The sequence below is a fragment of the Bradysia coprophila genome, assembly GCF_014529535.1.
Source record: "Bradysia coprophila strain Holo2 chromosome X unlocalized genomic scaffold, BU_Bcop_v1 contig_130, whole genome shotgun sequence".
In the NCBI taxonomy this organism is placed as follows: Eukaryota; Metazoa; Arthropoda; class Insecta; order Diptera; family Sciaridae; genus Bradysia; species Bradysia coprophila.
The window spans coordinates 894,615-914,396 of record NW_023503296.1 but is presented as its reverse complement, the minus strand read 5'-3'; the positions used below and the strand labels follow the sequence as shown (position 1 = coordinate 914,396).

The 19,782-nt window shown below is 31.9% G+C and overlaps 1 protein-coding gene across 3 annotated transcripts in view; it reads right to left on the bottom strand.

The window, feature by feature from the left end:
- Positions 1-449: 449 nt before the first annotated feature.
- LOC119067858 (homeobox protein homothorax) overlaps positions 450-19,782 on the bottom strand; it is a 264,173-nt gene continuing 244,840 nt past the window's right edge. For 2 of the 3 annotated variants that reach the window (XM_037171095.1, XM_037171096.1), the window contains 3 exons: positions 13,833-13,891; positions 4,308-4,494; positions 450-3,850 (listed from right to left, as the gene is read on the bottom strand). In XM_037171095.1, the coding sequence (XP_037026990.1) occupies positions 4,334-4,494; positions 13,833-13,891 (220 nt within the window). In that variant the 3' untranslated portion in view covers positions 450-3,850; positions 4,308-4,333. The remainder of the gene's footprint in view (positions 3,851-4,307; positions 4,495-13,832; positions 13,892-19,782) is intronic. The other variant, XM_037171097.1, reaches the window with a different exon arrangement.

The window sequence follows — 19,782 nt, the reverse complement described above, 5'->3', positions numbered from 1 at the left end:
TTTTTCTTTTCTTTTTTTATTAATTCGTTATCCTATTTTTTTTATTTGTTATTAAGCATTCTCATTTAATATTTACGTATGTCAGAAATTTATTGCAAGGCATTTTAGAGATAAAAAACGTGAATAAGACAAAAATAATTCTAAAATGAAATCAATAAAAAAAATCAAAAAAATTCGTTCCACACTCATAAATATTTTGCGAGCGAGAAAATTCGACAATTTCAAATTTATTGCTATTTGGGATGGTTTTTTAGAAATAATTGAAATAATCAACCATTCAGTCTTCGGTCTTACCGCTGGGAAGTTCCAGTCTAATACAACTGTTCAGCCTTTCAGATTTCAATGGATTTTTGAGTTACTCAGTATACGTCTCAGTAAATCATTGCCCAGAATCAAGCTTTGTATGTTCTGATTTTTATTGTAATTACAACGATGTCTACAGTTTTTTCAATTACGGGTCAGTATCCATGAAAAACATAAAGCTGCTATGGATGTTGCTAGAGAACGTAGTCAAATGACAATAGTTTTGATACGATTTGTATTGTCACACTAGGCCTGCGGCCTCGATTGACAATTTACACATCTAGTACCTAAAAAACAATTTATCACTCGCTGGCATAAATTACTAATCACGCAGCAAGTCCGCTGAAAATTCAAAATTAAAAGTGTCAAAGACAAACCAAACGTAGCTTCGTAAATGGGTGATTCGCGATATTGTCATATCAAAGTGCGTTGATTTTTTTTTGCTTTTTCAATTCATTTGTTCATCTACTGATTCACCCAAAATTCAAATTCTGAAGCGCACTTACTGCGTGAATTACTTTCATGAACCCACTTGTCAGCAAATTACCATCGAAATTACCTGTTTCCTTTCAACAAAGTTATCATATTTCTGTAGACTGTCTTCAAAACATTGCTTTTCTTTCATTTAGAATTATAAGTTTCACGTCCACACTCACCAATGGAATTCGATTTACGAAAGATGACTGATCTTAAGTTAGTGTATTTGGTGCCGGAATGATGTTTCGATAAAAATGTATTTCACGTTTAATTTCGAATTAATAATGGACCATTGGCAGGTTGTCGCAATTACGTATGTTGATATTGTCGAATAAATAAATAAATAATAAAAATTGAAAAGAAAAGTATTGCATGGTCGCGCGCTGTTTGCAAATGAAGATGATTGGAAAATATAAGTGGTTGAACAGAATAACATAAGTCTTCATCTTCAGTCTAGAAAACGAAAATTAAGGAAAAATTTGCTAAAATTCAAACAAAAGGTAAAAAAGTGAAATAATAAAAACAAAATCAATGAAATAATTGTTCAAAGAGCTTTATTAAGTTTTGCTTACATAACTTGATTTTTTTTTACACAATTTGATGTGGCCTTGGATTAATTTTTATCGAAAGTAAAGATCTTCCTTGAATTAAACGGAACGTATGTAGCTCCACATCGATTTTTTTCTTTCATAATTTCTTGTACACAAGAGTTCAATTTTTTTTTTAATTTTCATTTTTTTTTCGTCATCGATAGAATCTCCTCCGATTTACAATAGAAAACAAGTAATATCGCGTTTGAATAATTCTATTGAACTAACATACCAAAATAAGCGGACGTTGCAATAATTATTCATTTTTTTAAACTTTCTTTTTTCCTTAAATATTTTTATATTTTGCTGGAATTGAATTCTAAATATTTTATCATGGAATTTTTCACAATTCTTCAACAATATGAAATAACAAGAGAGCGCCTTTTAAACACCCACTATCCTGGTGGTGTGTTTTGCGAATAAAATGGGCAGTGGAAGCAACAAATTGTTACAAAACGTCGAACAAAGCAGTCTGAATCGAGGAATTGATTCATTTTTACTATCGAAGAAATCTTATTTAACTTTTAGTACTTTTGAACCGTTTTTACGGGTCTTATTACGAGCGACATATATTGATTCAGGGTGTTTTTAATGATGATATCGTCGTGAAAAGACACTGCAATAGATAGGAAAATCGAAGCTAAAGTAAATGAAAAGAGACCCAAGTCGTAGCGAAATGAATGCGTCAATTGTAACAGTATTCCATGATAAAATAATCACAAAAAATAATTGCAGCACATAAAAACAAAAAACAAAAAATGGTGGCAATCCCGTGCTACATCCGTTTATTTTGCAACATTACGAGAAACATCAAATAAAACGATATACACATTCGTCTGTTTCCATTGCATTGATTTTGGATGTTTTTGTTTTTCTCTCTCTTTTTTTCTTCATTTTTTTTTGTTTGTTTTGTTCTAATTTAATTAATTATATAATACACAATAATAATAATATTTAGTTATTAAATATTAATAAACATAACCTAGAAAAATTACTTAATAGTTTTGACAGATCCGGTCAGTCGGTATTGCCTTATATAGCTTAGCACATTATTTTTTTTACAAATTTGAATTTTCATCTAAATTTACTGGTTTTTTTTTCATTCCATTTTTTACTTCTTTTCTTTTGTTTTAATTAATATAATTTTATAAATTGTTCTTTATTTATAATTTTTCTTTATCTGTTTGTTTGTTTATTCGTGTTGATACTCTCGGTATTTATCCGGAGCCACAATGCTGCACTGCTAATTAAAATCGGCTGCCTAATGTTGTTCTTGTTGAGAAGATTTTTCCTGTACATCCGCGTATGATTGACACCACTCTGTCATTTTTTTAATTTTTTTTTTGTTTTTTATTTTTTTTTAAATGTCCTGTGTAGTTTTCACTGGTATGGTTAATATTTTTCCTTTTCTTTTTTAATTTCAAATTCATTTTATTTTATTTATAAAACACACCACTGTAATTTTAGTTTTTCTTTTATCTCTTGCTTAATTCATTATCCATATTTTCTTTTATTAATAAAACATAATTTTTATAATTTTCTTTTTGTATTATTATACATCCTTCTGTGTGTACGTTTTTTTTGTTTGTTTTTATATTGATAATAGAGTCCGTATCTCAATAATTACATTAGTTGATTTTTCTTGTTGTTGCTGTTTCATTTCTATATAAATTAATTATTAAATTGATTTTTTGTGTTTTTCTTGCTTATTCAATTTTCTTATTAAATTAATTTCATTTTATTTAAAAATTATTTATTGTATTTCAATTAATTAAATATTTTTTTCTGCGTTTTTCCATTATTTTTTCCTCGTTTTTTATTATTTATTATTTTACTTTTATTTTCCCCGATGAAAATTATCGTATCATTTCCATTAAGTTGTTATATTCATTTTGTACCTCATCGTCATACACCGTTGTTATGTAACATTTCGCTTAACACTTTACATTTTTTGTTGTTGTTGTTGCTTTAAATCCACTTTTGTACAAATATAAATCACATATTTACCCATTGTCCTCAATAATTTCCTTTTTTTTAATATGCCAATCTCATCATTGATTCTACAGTTGAAACTTTTCAAATTATTTTCTTTCGTTTCTCCTCCCGCCGTTTAATTAATTTCATTTAAAAAAAAATCGTTGTTCTCTTCACTGGTTTATGATGATTCCCGTTTTTATTCTCATTTTTTTCCTCTCTCTTTTTTACTATTTATTTTGCTTTTAAATTTTTATTTTTAACTGTTTAATATCTAAGTAGCTTTGATGGTTTGGATGATAGTATTAATAGGACCGATACAAGATATATGCGGTGTGATTCCTTGTTTGTTTTTCTTTTAAGTATTTTAAGTAAGAATTCACCGACACTCTTGGATTATGACATTTATAAAGTGCATATTAATAAGTAGTTTAATTGCAGGTCAGAAATGATGTTGGTAACATAATGAGTCTAAATGATACTATCACTGGTTTGTATGCTGGTACCTGTAAGGGATAAAGTGAAAGATTAGCTACAATGTTTCGAAAGAAATAGTTCTTACAGTTTAACATAAATTGTATTAGGACTATTGGCGGCTTCAAAGCAGGGTGTTTTGACAATGTCTTCGCAAATTTTCGGTAATTTTTTTTTTCGATTTTCGCCTAGATAATGAAAATTCGTGAAAACATTGCTATTGATGTAGGCCCTGCATCGAAAGCATCTACTTTCAATGACAGCGACAGCAGTTCCTTCATGATTACAACTGTGCAACATTGAAGGAGTAGTGTGTCGAAGTGAAACTGAATTAACTGTGGTAATGTACGATAAGGCCCTTCTTTGAATGAATTAGAGATTTCAGAGAATTTGAATGTTCTCTGTCTAATTTTTTTTTAAAACAAAAATCTATTATTTAGCTCATGCAAACAACTTTTTTTTAAAGAAAAAACCACTTAAATTACTCACCTCGATTACAACAATTATGCTATTAATTACAAATGATGTCCATAATATTCGGGAGGGTAGTGTGCATAACCTTGATGAAAACCAGGATCACCAGGTGGTCGCTGCATCATATGCGCTTGGCCATCCATCATATAACCCATTGCTTCTGGACCGTATGCAGCTGATGGACCTGCATGAGGTGTAAATACTATTAAACGACATTATTTCTAGTTCTTTCGCGCCAATTTTTGATAAATCAATTCCAATTTAATCGATACAATTTGCTCAACTCGAAACAAAGTATATCGAAACATAATGCGGCGCAGAAATGAAAAGGATTTCCTTTATATGGTTGGCGACAATTGCACACATGTTTTCGATCGAAACGTTTTTAAAATAATTGTCAGTGTAAAAAACAAACTTAATTATTTGGAGTTTTGTGAGATTTGGCAACTCACACTTGGTAAAGCATGGACGTAATCTACTATTCCAATAGATTTTAATCAATTTATTGAACAATTAATGTCTTTAGAGTAAACAGGAAAATAGTTACCGCGACAAAAGATATTAAACCATTAAGCTGATATCCATTATGTGTTATTGTTATTGACTTTTAAAAATAAGAGAATAGATCTGGTTATTGTGGTATTACATTATGGGAAACATGTAATGTACTAAGGCTAATGAAGTAATAGATTTCGTGCAATCGAGAATTGAATTTCAGTGTTCAGATAGAAGTGTTAAAAATTGCAAAACATGTTTGAAATTTGTATTCGCATGAAATTCATACATGTAAGGAAATCTTGGCTTTTGCAATGTAATGCGATCGATCAAATTTCAATTGTGCTTTTGCCTATATCCATACTCGGTTTGTAGAAAGTATTTTGCATATATTAATAACTCGCCACGCTCATATCGATAACTAACGACTATTGCTGAAAAAATTGGTACACAAAAGGTAGTATTGTGTAAGACAATAGGTGATAGAACATGAACAAAAGAATTATAAGATAAGATGGTGCTGGTGATACCCTTGCCGTACATAGAAGGTTAACAAAACTTGAAATTCGGAATACCAGTACTTTTCAATGTTTCTAAAAAGAAGAAAAACAGATGAAGAGGACGCATTCTTACACCAACAACACGGATACGATGCTAAGATATTTCATTATTTCACTCTTTTGAACATGTTGACGTCTTCTGTAAACCAGCATTTAAGCAATTCCAAAACGAAATCGTAACAGAATCGCAGCAAAACAATTCACAAGGCAACGGAACTTTGTTAGATGAACTTAAACCTTTCAAAAAAATTTCCGTCAAAAAATGTGTATACGAAGGTATCCAGTGGAAATAAATTTCCATATTATTTGAGTGTAGACGAGACTTGAAACTTGCATTTTACCGACTGTGTACACAATATATTGGATAATAAAATATTCCTGTTAAAGTTGGACAAAACAAAGATGAGATGTAAACATGCGAACAAAGAACAACTTTATTCCAGTTGAAGTTTTTGTTGTTTTCAAATTTTAATTTTAGAAAGCTTTCGGATTCACTATTGAAATGATGAAGTTCAGTAAAGATCACTATACAAACTCGGTGAATAACTCATGCATATATATCAAGAAAAGCGATTCAAGGATATATGTATCTATAAAACCGAAAAGGAATGCTACAAAACTCTCGGTCGTATATAATGCTCTATGCATATACATCTACTACAGTGAGTTACGTAGATGTGGTATAAGTCTCAGGGTAAGATATGCTTGTACAATTTTACAAAGAGACTCACCTAACAGCAATAACAAACTCATATATGACGGTAGAAACGCATATGTAGCGACATCGTTTAAATTAAACATTTCATCCGAGAGTTTCTCGTTCCGTTTAATATTACATGCGATATATCAAACGTAAAAGCTTCCAGCAAAATTGTTGTATACGATTCTCTTGCACATAAATAGAATAATATTCTTCTCCTTTCTATATATGGCATGAAAAGCATTTTAGATATAAATGGTGTGTGTTTTATATTACCTAGCGCGGAATAGCTTGTATGATGCCACATAAAATAGTACGGGTAGAGTACAAACAAAAGTGACTACACAACACGTTCTCTACAACATATTCCAAGTTTGTTATTTTTGTTTTATATTTTTTTTTTCGTTTCTTCAATTCCACCCATTCCTCCCCGCATTATTTAATGTGTTTCTAACATACTCCAACATCATCCACGTGTTTTTTTTTCGTAAATTTTTTTTATTATATATGTACACCGTGAATGTTATTTATTTATTTATTTATATGCTTCATCTTGTACGCGCCATCTTTTAGCTTAACACCTTAAATTATGATAACGGATATATCCTATAAAATATTAAAAATCGTGTTATTTATATATTTTGATGTTTATACGTTTGGATCGGAATGGAATGTGTATGTGATACGGATTCGTTTGAGGGATGGTGGGGTGGGGGTAGCAAAATTTAAGATGCAAAATGTGTTTTTGATACACTGAATGAGGAGCAAAGAAGTTTTTTTTTTCTTCTTTTTTACTTCTTAAAAACATAAACTCTCGTCAGGACGAAGTATAGAAAAAAGAGCGTATAGCAATGTTTACTTTCCGAATTAAATATTTATGAAAACCGTACCGTTGTACATGTAATGTAGGTGAATGTGCGATGAACAGAAAATGTTTATGCTATGATGCAATGCGATAATTCAAGGAAAGTTATACTAAGGAGTAGGGAGTTGGTTCGATGTAAAGTGATTTTATAAATTTATGGAATCATTATGCGAGAAACTAGTAAACAAATATTGCTGGTGCTATATGACCAAGAATAAGAATTAAAGGATTTCAACTTTGAGACATACTAATATCTCGTTTATGTCAAAATGGAACAGGGATCATTCATAAATTACGTGAAACTTTTTCTGTCCTGTTCTCAAATTTAAATCTTAGATAACTCGAGTAATGCGAGACATGCGGAGTCAAAACTATGTTCTACCTTATGACAGCACTGAAAAAGCGTTACGTTATCTTTTATGAATAATCCTAGACGTTGGAAGCACCCCCTAGACACTTCGACACAAAATATATGTGAATAGCGTGACCCTTGATGGGAAGCCTTCCTGGTTTCAATTCAGAGAAACAATTCGGAGAACTCCGTCATTGCAAAAATCAAACAGCTTAAAATGGGGAATAGTTTCAACGAATCACACAGGTTAGGGAATTGATGCAATGAAAGTTTCCACAGATGTGTCGGTTCAATTAGCTCAACTCGCCTAGCTTGATGAATTTACTTACAGAAGAATAATGTCTCAGCCGATCCATTAATTTTGGGGGGAGGCCAATTTTTTTTTTCCAAGTGGACACAAAGATTGTACGTATAACGCACAATGTGTGTACGGGTAAATACATGTTACATACGGCCATACAAAACTAATGCACAATACAAACAATATCTATACAGAAATTCAACATAAAACATCACCAACAACACACAATAAACCGAATTGTAATCTAACTTTGGTGACATGATTTTGCACTTAATATTTGCTATACTAGGCAAGTAAAACATTCATCCAATATAGCCAGTCAGCCGTATTCTGTATGCCATGTAGCTGTACCATACATAATGTTTAACAATTTATCCACCACATCCTCCACACACATATTTGGGATGAAAAGACAACGAATTATATTTCGCGTCTATGTGTATCTTTCTATAATTCGTGTCGTAGTCCCATGCTATACTTTCGCACCATTATATCCATTCGATGTAAAATGGCACTACTTGTGCTTTATATAGAGCGAGAGTCAGACTTGTGCGCTAAAATTTTGTTCATTTTGTTATACCGAGATGAAAGGATACTGTATGCTGGTTGGGTGCTGTATGTATGTTTTTGCAATGAATATATGGAACTAAATACCACATAATGCATCTTGTCTCTTCATCACGATTTTATTAAACAACCTTATAATGTGCACATAACGAAAATGTTTGGAGTGCAAAACAGCACTCATATCGATAACAACAATAATATGTAGCATGTTCACTAATTGTTATTTGTTGCCTGTTTAATTGTGATTAATTAATGATGTTTTGCTTACAGATGGTTTGGGATGAAATAAATTTTCGCTCGACGAGAGGAGGTCAACGTTGATCCCCTGGTTTTTATTTGTTACAGACGTGTGTGTAGAACGTGGATGCGACGGTCGTTGTATAATCATTTTTTCATCTTCCTATTTTTGATTAAATTCGAATTAAATCGTCCAGAAATGGTATAAAAATTTCTCATTGATCTCGAAATGCAACAACATCGTAAATTATCTCCGCCCATGCCGTAATTGTATATGAGAGATAAACTCACAAATTTCAGTATGGAAAATCCGTAACCTTCACGAAAATCCTCGATATAACCGTATATGTAATAGACATCAGTCTAATAATAAGACGCATAGTTGCAAACTTCCGGATCGCATTTCCCATTTCCTTAATATCAAGGGTTCGATCTACTTTAATATACCCATAATGTGAGTGTATAAATGAATACACACATTATGGTCATAAATCTCTGATTTTTGATTCAAAAAAGAAAATCTGAAATTTATTGCTGGATCAAATGTATATATATTTTGTGTGGGGTGTAGTGGTAAAAGCTAAAGAATTTTTCACGATTAACGGTATTCTTAGCTGTACATTCTTTCGTTGTTGTGCGGAGCTCAGCTTCTTGATAAATATATTGAGGCGAAGTAAATGGCATATCTTAAGCTGTGAGCCGGAAACTAACATGTCTTTTGTCGTGGTATTTTTTCTTCTTCTTCGTCTCTCCACTGGCTTCCCAAATAAAAATCAGCAAAAATATTTATGGTGATCCAACAAATATTATCGTACGATGTACTATTATTAATCATATAGCAAATTCTATTGCCGATACACTATTGTAAATGTAGAAATTCGGAGCCGATTCACACGATTAATCATTCGTTATCTATTGAAGTGTACACCTAAAATCAATAATTTTCAGAATTCTTTAAAGCACTTAACGCTCAACGCCTAACGGACTGAGATTAACTCATTTACACTTTTTCATAATACCATCACCGAATGCACTTAATATTCAAGAAACATACAACAACGGAATTCTAACCCTTTTCGAAAATTAGTAATCCCGGAAAAACCTGCCTTTAATTAAAGTTTTAAACAATTGGCGGTGCTGGTGTGTATAAATGTGAAATAAGAAGGCAGCACTGGAGGCGCACTGTGTAAAAGCAACATAATGTTTGTATTATTGAAATAATTTTAAATGTTTATTACAATTTTCCATTTCATAATCTTAATGTTTGTGCCGTCTTAGGCAGGCATGGCAACGGAGATAGAACTGAGTGTAGATATACGTTGAATTTAAATGAAAAATATGCACTCAAGAAATTTCATCATCGGGAATTTTGTTTTTAAAAATGAAGCCATTAGGGACTGGTTACGTTAATCCTAATAGTTGAATTGAAGCAGACAGGAATTTTCTCTCCTTTGTTTGTTGGTTTGGTTCGAGTTTTTTTTTTTGTTTTGTTTTGTTAAGATGAGCAAATAATCAACAAATAAAAAAAAAAACCAACAGCCATACCATATCCCATTCAACATGAACAAAATAAATTGTTTTCTTTATATCATTTCATTTTCATGGTCTGTACCCATCTTCAATAAAATATAAAATACCAGCACACAGTGCAATAAGACATTCCCTTTTGTCGGTCGCGCATAAAGATTTCACCAGCGGAAAATTGAAAAAGAGGATTAGAAAGTTTTTCCACTGAGCGCACAAAGTTCTGTTCAATGTTGAGATGTTGGAGGATATCATGGGTACTTGTGTATATTATGGTATATATGGTGCCCCCGTCAACAGCGAAAAAGTATTGTTTGGGGGTTTATTTGTTTTATATGGCGAAAAGGAAGAAGAAGAAAAATGGTAGAAAGAAAAACTGTACAACCAGAACGTATATTTTGCCACAAAGGCTCACTGTGTGTGAAAATAGATTCAATAATGTACACAAGTTTTTCGAATGGTTATTTCTACTGAATTTATATTATCTACTTATCCGAGAGAGAGAGAGAGGCCACGGCAAAAGCACCGAAAACAATAAAAAAACACGTTTCAAAAATATTTTTATTAATTTTTATGGATTTAAGGAAGTACTTAAAAACTTTCCAAAGTGAACTTTGTAATTGGTTTTGGTTTTGGGAGCTATTCAATTTCGTATAAAAAAGGATTTTTTGATTACTGTTTACGTTCCCCTTTTTTTCTCTTCGTTTCATTTTTTATGGATACTATATATACACACGGCGGAGTGGGTTTATTTAACACTTTGTTTTGACCGAAAGAATAACCATTAATATTGAATGGATACTTTGTAGTTACATTTTTACCGACATTGGCATGGACAAAATGATCCCTTAAAAGCCATTAAACACACACTAAAATCGCTATAAAATCTATTTTGATGATTTTTTTTTCTTTCTTCCTCCTTAAATAACGTAAAAGTGAAATAGAACAAAGGCTTTATTGCGATAAGTCCATATTGAAGTGGATTTTGAAGTGAAAATGATGCTGGTTGGAAAAATGGGACCGTTTTTATTTGAATGTTTGGGAAACTTGGGACTTTTGAGTTTGAACAATTTCATAGTTCAGTTAATGATCGTGCTCGGGAAAGACTTTTTTTTAGGAATTTATGGCTAATTCGGCAATTAAATCTGCCCAACAAAAAAGACATAATCTCAACCCATTCACACGGCAGAGTGAACCAGTAGTGGTAAATTTTGCGGATTTCAAGGACCTAAAGACTCACATATATAGGAGAGGTTACCATAATGAATTAATGATTGAATCATTCCCATTTATTGTTAACGTAAATACATCTGACATGTTTGCTACAATGAATTGCAGGTGTCTTGGCAAATCAAACACTTTAGGCTTATTTAGCAGTGTAGACTCTATAAAAACATCGTCAATATTTGAGGAATTGATTAAGGTATCTCTAAGCGCATCTAATGCGTCAAAATCCTCCGTTAGATTCTTCGCTAAGCACATATTAAATCGGACCGTATCGAGTTAAAGCGAAGAGAACGAAACTCCGAAATACTATTATTTTTAATTTAAATGTATATCTCCAACAACAGAAAACGACTGTATAATTTTCACATAATTCTTTTCGTTCTGTTGTTATTTAATCAACACATTCAATCGAATTCGTTATCTTAAGCAAATCCCATCTGAAAAAAAGCTGCACTTTCCTTTCAACATCACACACAAAAAAAAATTGTAGCACACAAACGATCACATCCCTTTTTTTCCTCAATTTATCAGCATTTATTCCTTTTTTTTCGTGTGGATGGTGTGTACCTTTTATGAACAAGAAGAGCCTGGCATTACACAGGCATAGATATAGCGCTGTATATATTTTCTATATAAATATATTCTCTTCTCGAAAGGAACTCTATAATATAATAAATTTAAGGGTGATAGTATTGAGTCGATAGGTGGTTGCGACAGGTTGAGAAATAGCGGTCCATTGACCCCAAGGGTACCATCAATCACTAGGAATGTATATAGAGGTATACGTATGGAATACATTTATAGTTCGCAGAAAGTATATTTTAAGAAAACAGCAAAAAAAGCAGGCCAAACACAAATGTGCCTATGCCCTTGAAATTTTCGATGTACGACACGGCTGACAATAATGTTGTTGGTTGTTTTTTATACATCTGCTTTAATACATTATGATGATGGTAAATGGTTGGCAAAACCGTCGAAAACAAGACCTCTTCTCATTATATGAAATTTCACACAATTTGTAGCGGATTTTCCAAATAAAATTCGTTGCAAGTCCAATAATTTTCCTCAATTTCCAATTATAATCCTAACGACCGACAACACAGCAATTAGCAATATTATAGCCGAAGCAAAAAACAATAAATCGTACGGTTTTTCTATTTTTTTTTCGGAGTGTGAGGTTGTATCGGAGCTATAAGCTTTATACGGTTAAAACCTTTGTGCACAAAACTACATACATATTTTATGCGAACACAAAACCCAACGCAAACAAGTCGTCGTTTTAATTTCTTTTTTCCCAAAACCATTATTGGAACTCATAATGGCCGTTAACGTAATCATTCTACGGGTGAACCAATCAGTTGAATTACATTTATTTGCAAATGTTTCAGAACATTCAACGAATACCTCTAATGTTTTCTCGTCTAATATGCCATTTGAATAGAACGATACGTTTCGGTAGGTTGAGGATATAATGTATAAGTTAAACATAATCTTTGTATACTTTGGTTTGGGGAGGTGCGCATAACCGACCCACTACCGCACGTCAATATCTTCACACAGCGCCTCATGTACAACATGAGGCATAATGAACGTATATCCTTTTCTTGGGCAATTAATCGGAAAGAGATGAATTGAACCGAAATAGTATTATAGGTAGACGAACGACAGTTTGGGGAGTAATTAAGGACCCCCGAATCATTTATCATTTTGTATACACATAGTTAATGCGTCTTCTATACATTCTTTACATAGAAAAGGGACATGTACCAATGTACAACATAATACCGGCATTGGCATAATAAAGCAGTCGTGAAGAAAAGTGTATTTTCCATGTTTTCAGTGTCCTGGGCTGCTGATTGCTATACGGCACCTAACGGGCTCGTTAAGAATGCCGTTACACGAATTTCTAAACCGTTAATTTCTGCTCGACTACCATGCTCATACTTTTAGAGGTTGTCGTCATTGTCGTTTTGGTAATACTTCTTTTCCTTGTTGTATAATAACAATACTTCTCAATAGTGCTCGCTCTATGTTATATGGGGGTTTTTCGGAATTATACAAAAAGGTTGTACAGTCAGTGAAAGTGGAAATACATAAAAGATGCATGGTTTAATTGCTGTATCGTAGAGGAAGATTTGTGAGAATTGCCCTTAGCTTTAAAATTGGTTTTGAAATAGCGTAATTAGTGCCCGATAAATAAACACTTTTTCGAGGAAATTCTATTTCATTCGATGGAAATTTATATTTTTTTTTTCAAATGAATTTTAATGAGAAAATTACTTCTGCACACTTAATAAAAGGGAAATGTTTAGTGTCGTATCTTTGGTAAATAGAATATTTTAGGGCGGTAATCAGTATAATGTCATGCTAAGAATCTATCATCTGTTTACGACATCGTCGATGAAAATATGCAAAGTATCGCTGGTTATATCTTTTTATATAAAACAAATACGTAAATGAAATGTACAAATGAAGTAGGAGATTTGTGTCAGACACCATTAAACTGTTCGATCAATTGAAGTAAAAGATTTGATAATTTTATCGTCGTTTGTAAAAGATTTATTACAAAAACTAAGCCGATGATTTGATGTTGTTATTATAAGAATTCGTAATATTTACGCACTTTGAAGACATGACAAACTTTTGTTAATTAAATCGGTAATGATAAACATGTGTGCATTGTCCTTAAACCAGGGTAAAATTACAACTTACCAGCTCTGTTTGATTGATCTATCATCGGTTGTACAATTCTACGTCTAGCATTGATAAACCTGTAACGAAAAAAATGGAATTCAATTAAAACTTTGTGCATTTAAAATTGTGTAAAATGTCTGATGAGCAGCCATTTTCACTTAATATTTCTGTCTTGAATATATTTTGCGTAAATAATGAAAATCATTCTCGCATTTAATTAGTGTATGCAACCAATGATTTTCATTGAAAAACAATTTACCAGCCATGAATGCATCGTAACAACGTACCATATTATTATCGCAATTATTACAATTTCAATTCATACATACAAAATAGTTCATGTTTGCGAAAGAACACACCTTGTCGAGTCATTGATTATATACGGCTCGTTGAAATAATACTTAGAAAACGAGGCAAAATGGCGATCATAATTAATAGTGTAATTGAAATAACATTTCAGAAAATAATAATAAAACGATTAGAACCATCCATATGTAATATTATGTACACACAACACATAGACCGCCAATATATCCAATACGTGATTGGTTTCAATTCTGAAACATTTTTCTTTTTAAATTTTTTATTAAAGGAAAAACTTTATTTTCCTTTTGCGCTCCTTTTTCTTCTCGTGTATATTCACTTCTTCTAAACGTGATTTTGTGTTTTTCTTAAATGTATGACTTACTAATATTAAGTTTATATTTGTAAAAAAACCAGGGCCATATAAATGCCATACATTTACTATTCACTGAACAACCTCTTTTATATAGAAATGACTTGAAACTTTTTGTCTCCATCATTTCCCATGTAGAAGCATAAAATTCCAGACCGAAATTATATGTATGTATATAGGTTTATGAATAAAATAGTCTCTATAATGGCCGTTCAGGGAAACGACCATAATGTCTTGCAACTCCCAAAGGAATGGGAAAAGCACTGGATACACATGGAGAACATACATGTTTTTTTCTTCTTCTTCTTTTCACTGTATTATTCATACGTGCACTATAGGAGTATGGAATGGAAAGCGGCTGGAACCGAAATTGTGACCTATTAGAGATATCAATATTATTGAAACTTCGAGTAGAGTAAATTGTTTTGTTGATATGTGAATTATGAAACAGAGAATTTATTACATTTCTTTGGTCGTGGTGCAGTCAAATGACAACAGTTACGGCAATGATTATGGAATGAATTCGTAAACGGTTTTGGGGAGGACGTTACTCCCGAACCAATATCGTGTAAAACAGATTGAGGTCTGAATTTCATTTTGCAATTTATTCAATTTAAAAAAAAAAAAGTCTTGTCGGCAATGTAGACAAAAACGATTGTGATACTTCGAAGGATAAAAAAGTATTTTTTGAGGAAGAGCTTGCCAAATAAAAAATTGTTTCGGTATTAATTTTGGAGGATGGTTTTTCGGTTTTGAATTTATTATAACTTTTCAGGCAGATGAACAAAGAGAACAAAAGATTTCAATGCGACATGTTCACTTTTTACTGTTGTTCCCATTTTTTCTTCTTCGGTCAATTCAAAAACCGAATGGAGTTTTTGTTGAATTAATTTTATTTTTGAGTTATTTAATGAAGAAATTCTATTCTACCAGAAATGACCTACAGACAAATAAATGATTTATTAATTCATCCCGTAACTTTCACCAATTTGATAAACCATTCCATATTCATTATACATTTTGTGTAAACTGGGTGGATGAATTAAAGTCATGATGATAAGAAGAGTAAATGAACAAAAAAAAGCATGAACTGCGCACGAACCGAGATTTATTATTTTGTCGACCATTAATATCCAGTTGATAATTAATTGATTGGTGTCAATGCACGTACACATATATCTTAACTTTTGTTCAACTGGGTATCAATTAATATTTTTTTAAAGTAAGTTCATGCCATTTCCGTTTTTTCTTACTCTTGCATTGGAAGAGGATCAACGACTGTTTAAGTTTTTTTTTTGTAAAAAAGAAAAACGAATCGGCAATTTAATATTGAAAAAAAAAAAATCGTAAAGAAGCAGAACTTACATTACATGAACGTTTATATCATGAAAAATGGTTTATTAATCGAATTTAAACTATATTAAAAAAGAAAAAGTTATTGAATAGGACATAGCCGTGCAGTTGCAATGTAATGTAATATTTATGTTTTTAAGAAGCCGATTTTAGTAATTTTTTGTGTTATTATTTTTTGTTATGAATCGGTTGTTAAGTTTTTCTCCGAGGTTTTTTCTTATTTTATACGAAATATGAAAAAAAAATGCGGACAGGAATGGAAGATAAATTGTGAAGACATTTTTTTTCTTTTTAAATAAAAGGTCAGTACTCCCAGACGTATGATGGAATGTATCATAAAAGTGGAGGTTACTTCTTTTAGCAATAAATAAAATCGAAATATTTGAAAAAAGAAAACCCAGACAAGTTTTTCTTTTAAAGATAGCCGGTCATCTAAAAAAAAAACATTAACCAACAACAACAGAACAACGACCATTCGTATTTTATGATTTAAGACGGTAAAATGAATCAAAAATTTATTCATGAAAAACACATCCGACAAGAACCCATCTTTTCTATATTTATATATGTACTACACACATACACCAACCGAACCAACTGTCTATTAATCTATATTTTTTCCAATTTTCTTCGTGGCCTAAATAAAATTCTATCAATCCCATATCAGACATTAAACTATCATGTATCAAATTCTTAATAAATTTATTTTATTTACGGTTCAATTGCAACCCTTACAAATTTTTATGTATATCAAATCCGAATGTCGATAAAGCACATTGTGATAGATTGAAGTTCTATGTTTCTGATGCTACATTATGTTTTATAGAGAGAGGACTTGGTTTGCCTACATCCATATTATATATAAAAAAAAAATTGTGTTTTGATACAAGGAAGACGAGAAAAAAAGCCCAATACCGTATACGCAATATTTGGGAAGAATGGAAAAAAAAAGTTGGAGAAACACCCTTTTCGTTTATGTGTTTCGTAATACTTGTGTAATGATGCTTTGCTCATTTTCTTTAACCAGAAAAAAAGAGACTTGAATGCTGACGCACATATACCAATTTCGTATGAGATAATATACAATTTTCAAAGCATTCAAGGTCAATAAGAGTAATTTATTACACTTCTTTTCGGCTGTATCGGTTCCATACATTTAATGGGGAAAAAAGGAGACAATATTGTTCGGTGAACCAAGTCTAATTCAACTTGAAAAGGAAAATGTGAAAAAGCTTTGCATACCAACCATCCAGACGTCTAATGCTTTGTACTATAACAAAAATAGTTAGATTTTCGATCGGTGATTCATTTTAGAACTTTACTAATAAATGAGAAACTCCGATGGCTTTCGGTTAATGGAAGATTTATATTTTATTTCGACTTTTTCAATTACAAATGGAATGATGTGGCATTGTACCCGGTCCATGTTAGGCAGACTTGATGTCGACTTTCAAACTGCAGAGTTTAAATCAATCAACAATTGAATGGGCTCCCGCACATTTAGATCATTTTCAAAGTTAAAACATAAAGACTTTAAAAAAAAACAAACACAACGTCCAGTCCAGAGAAAAATCTATCACGGCAAACTATGGCGTAACCATTTATTTCGTAATTATACGTATTTATCTAATTCTCATAACAAGTAGTTTATACATTGAATGTTCATGTTCAGGTGACGCCAACATCATTAATCAACTTGACGCTCTAACTTCTCCATGCCTTTGTGCACATGAACATTTACACAAATGTTTAATCCCTTAACATCAAACCTCACAAACCTTCTCCTACCCTCCAACAACAAAAAAATTGTTCCTTCGAAACATGGAAAACACTGCACACACTAACTGGGAAAAAACATTCCTCAAAATATCTTCCACTCTCCAAAATGTTCACCAAAACCAGATTCAATGCCTGGAACATTTTCTCCGTGAAGGCTTTGGTGTGTTTTTCGACTATGTTATGGCATTCAATGGGTTGATTATATTTTTGGTTCATATATACTAGGCGAAACACTTGTTCGTCTTTGTATACAGATTAAACGTATAAACAACAAAATTTTCCATAATCCCCATGAGGATGCCAAAGGAAAAGGGTAATTTCCATTTGGAGTGTAATCGCCAACAAAACTGCCATTACACACAATTTGGGGTAACATTTTGGGTGTGCGGTGTGCGTAGACAGACGAATAATAAAAGTTTATAATACGCTAACATAATTAAGATTCAAAAACCAAAATACGATGCGTTATGGTGGCACTTCTAAATTCCTTTGAGCAACAGCACAGAAAGAAAAGAATATTTTCTTTTTCGTCAAACCAAACGAACGAGATAAGAGGGCAAAAAAAGTAATGTATCCCCCCACAACAAATGTGCTCGCGCCAAGCATTTTATTATTCCGGTAAGTGTAACTAAACTACTCATAATAAATATCCACAGACACAAGGCCAAAGATACAGAAAAAAGGGTTAATCTCATGTTATGTTATTATTTGCTGCAAATAATATATTTTCCGCATGTTATACGCGCGTGTATTATATGCCATACAATTGTAATATGCTACTGAAAGGAAGTAGTAAATTTCCCGATGAGATGAAAAGGAAAAATTGAAGGAGCTTAGCAAATAATAGAATCACTCATGGGAATCAAATTAACCCTTAATTCAAGTTGTTTTTTCCCTATTGTTTGTGCGAAAACGATTGGAAAATAATTAAATTGTGTTTCTCTTGTGATGATGATGATGGTGATGGTTTAGAACTGTTGTTCGACGATTATTAACCATGTTGTATCTATCCAATATTGTATTTAGAACACGATAATAGAAAGTTTGTTGAACCATTGTCGTTTTGTTGTGTGGTTCAAGAGCAATTTAAAATTGAAATGAATAATTTTAGCTAATTGGTCTACGGCTAAATGTGGTTTATTTGTTCCGAGCAAAATCGTTCAATGGCTTAACGATTAACTAATAATAGAAAGACGAAGGTGCGGTCGTAGAGTTGAGGTGTGGTTTTGATGAGGATAACTCAAGTTTGTGACATTTTATGTTGATAAGGGACGAATAGTCAAAGTATTCAAAGTATTAAATTTATTTATATTTTCTCGGTCTCAATTATAAATTTTGTTTGTCCATTTATTGAAACTATGATATCATTACATAGGATAAGTTAAGAGTCTCTGTGTGTGGGTTTTCAGAGTCATATCATATCCTCTTTGTCCGAAAGACCTCTCCCAAATGTCTATCCATTATTTAAGTTACGATCGAAATATTACCGAATGAAATCCAACAAGATGTTACATAAGTGACACATTTTCTTCAGAAACACCGCAGTTAATTTCACGGTATTATATCACAAATCTTCTCTTGAATATGTCACATCGTGCATATCGATCTAAATCCGCATGTGTTGTATATACAAACACATACAGACATCAACAACGGAAGAAGTGTCAATAATAATGTCTTCGTATGTTACCCACTCAAAATGTTTCGGTTATTTTCCCGAAAAACTTGATCGACCTGACCCATGGCCCTATCAATTTTTCCAACTCAATTCAATATAATATGTATATGCGCGTTTTCACAGTTAAACAGACGGTGCCAACAATATAATAACACTCTGTTGTGACTGTTGAGAATATGAAAAATATTATATCGGCAAAGAGAAGAAAGAAAAAATGATAATATTTGCAGGGTGCGTCGAGTTCTCTCTCAATATGGGGAGCTGTTTGTGACTTTATAATAATGCCATAGCAATAACATAAATATATGAAGGTACCATCTGTTGACGGGTTACGTTATTATTTATTACATTGTGGATGCTAAAACGAAATTGAAGAAAAATCTATTTTCGTTGGTTGGGTTACCATTTTATCATTGAACTTATGTACAATGAAATAAACACAAAACAGATAACAAACAACAATTTGGAAAATATAAAAAAAA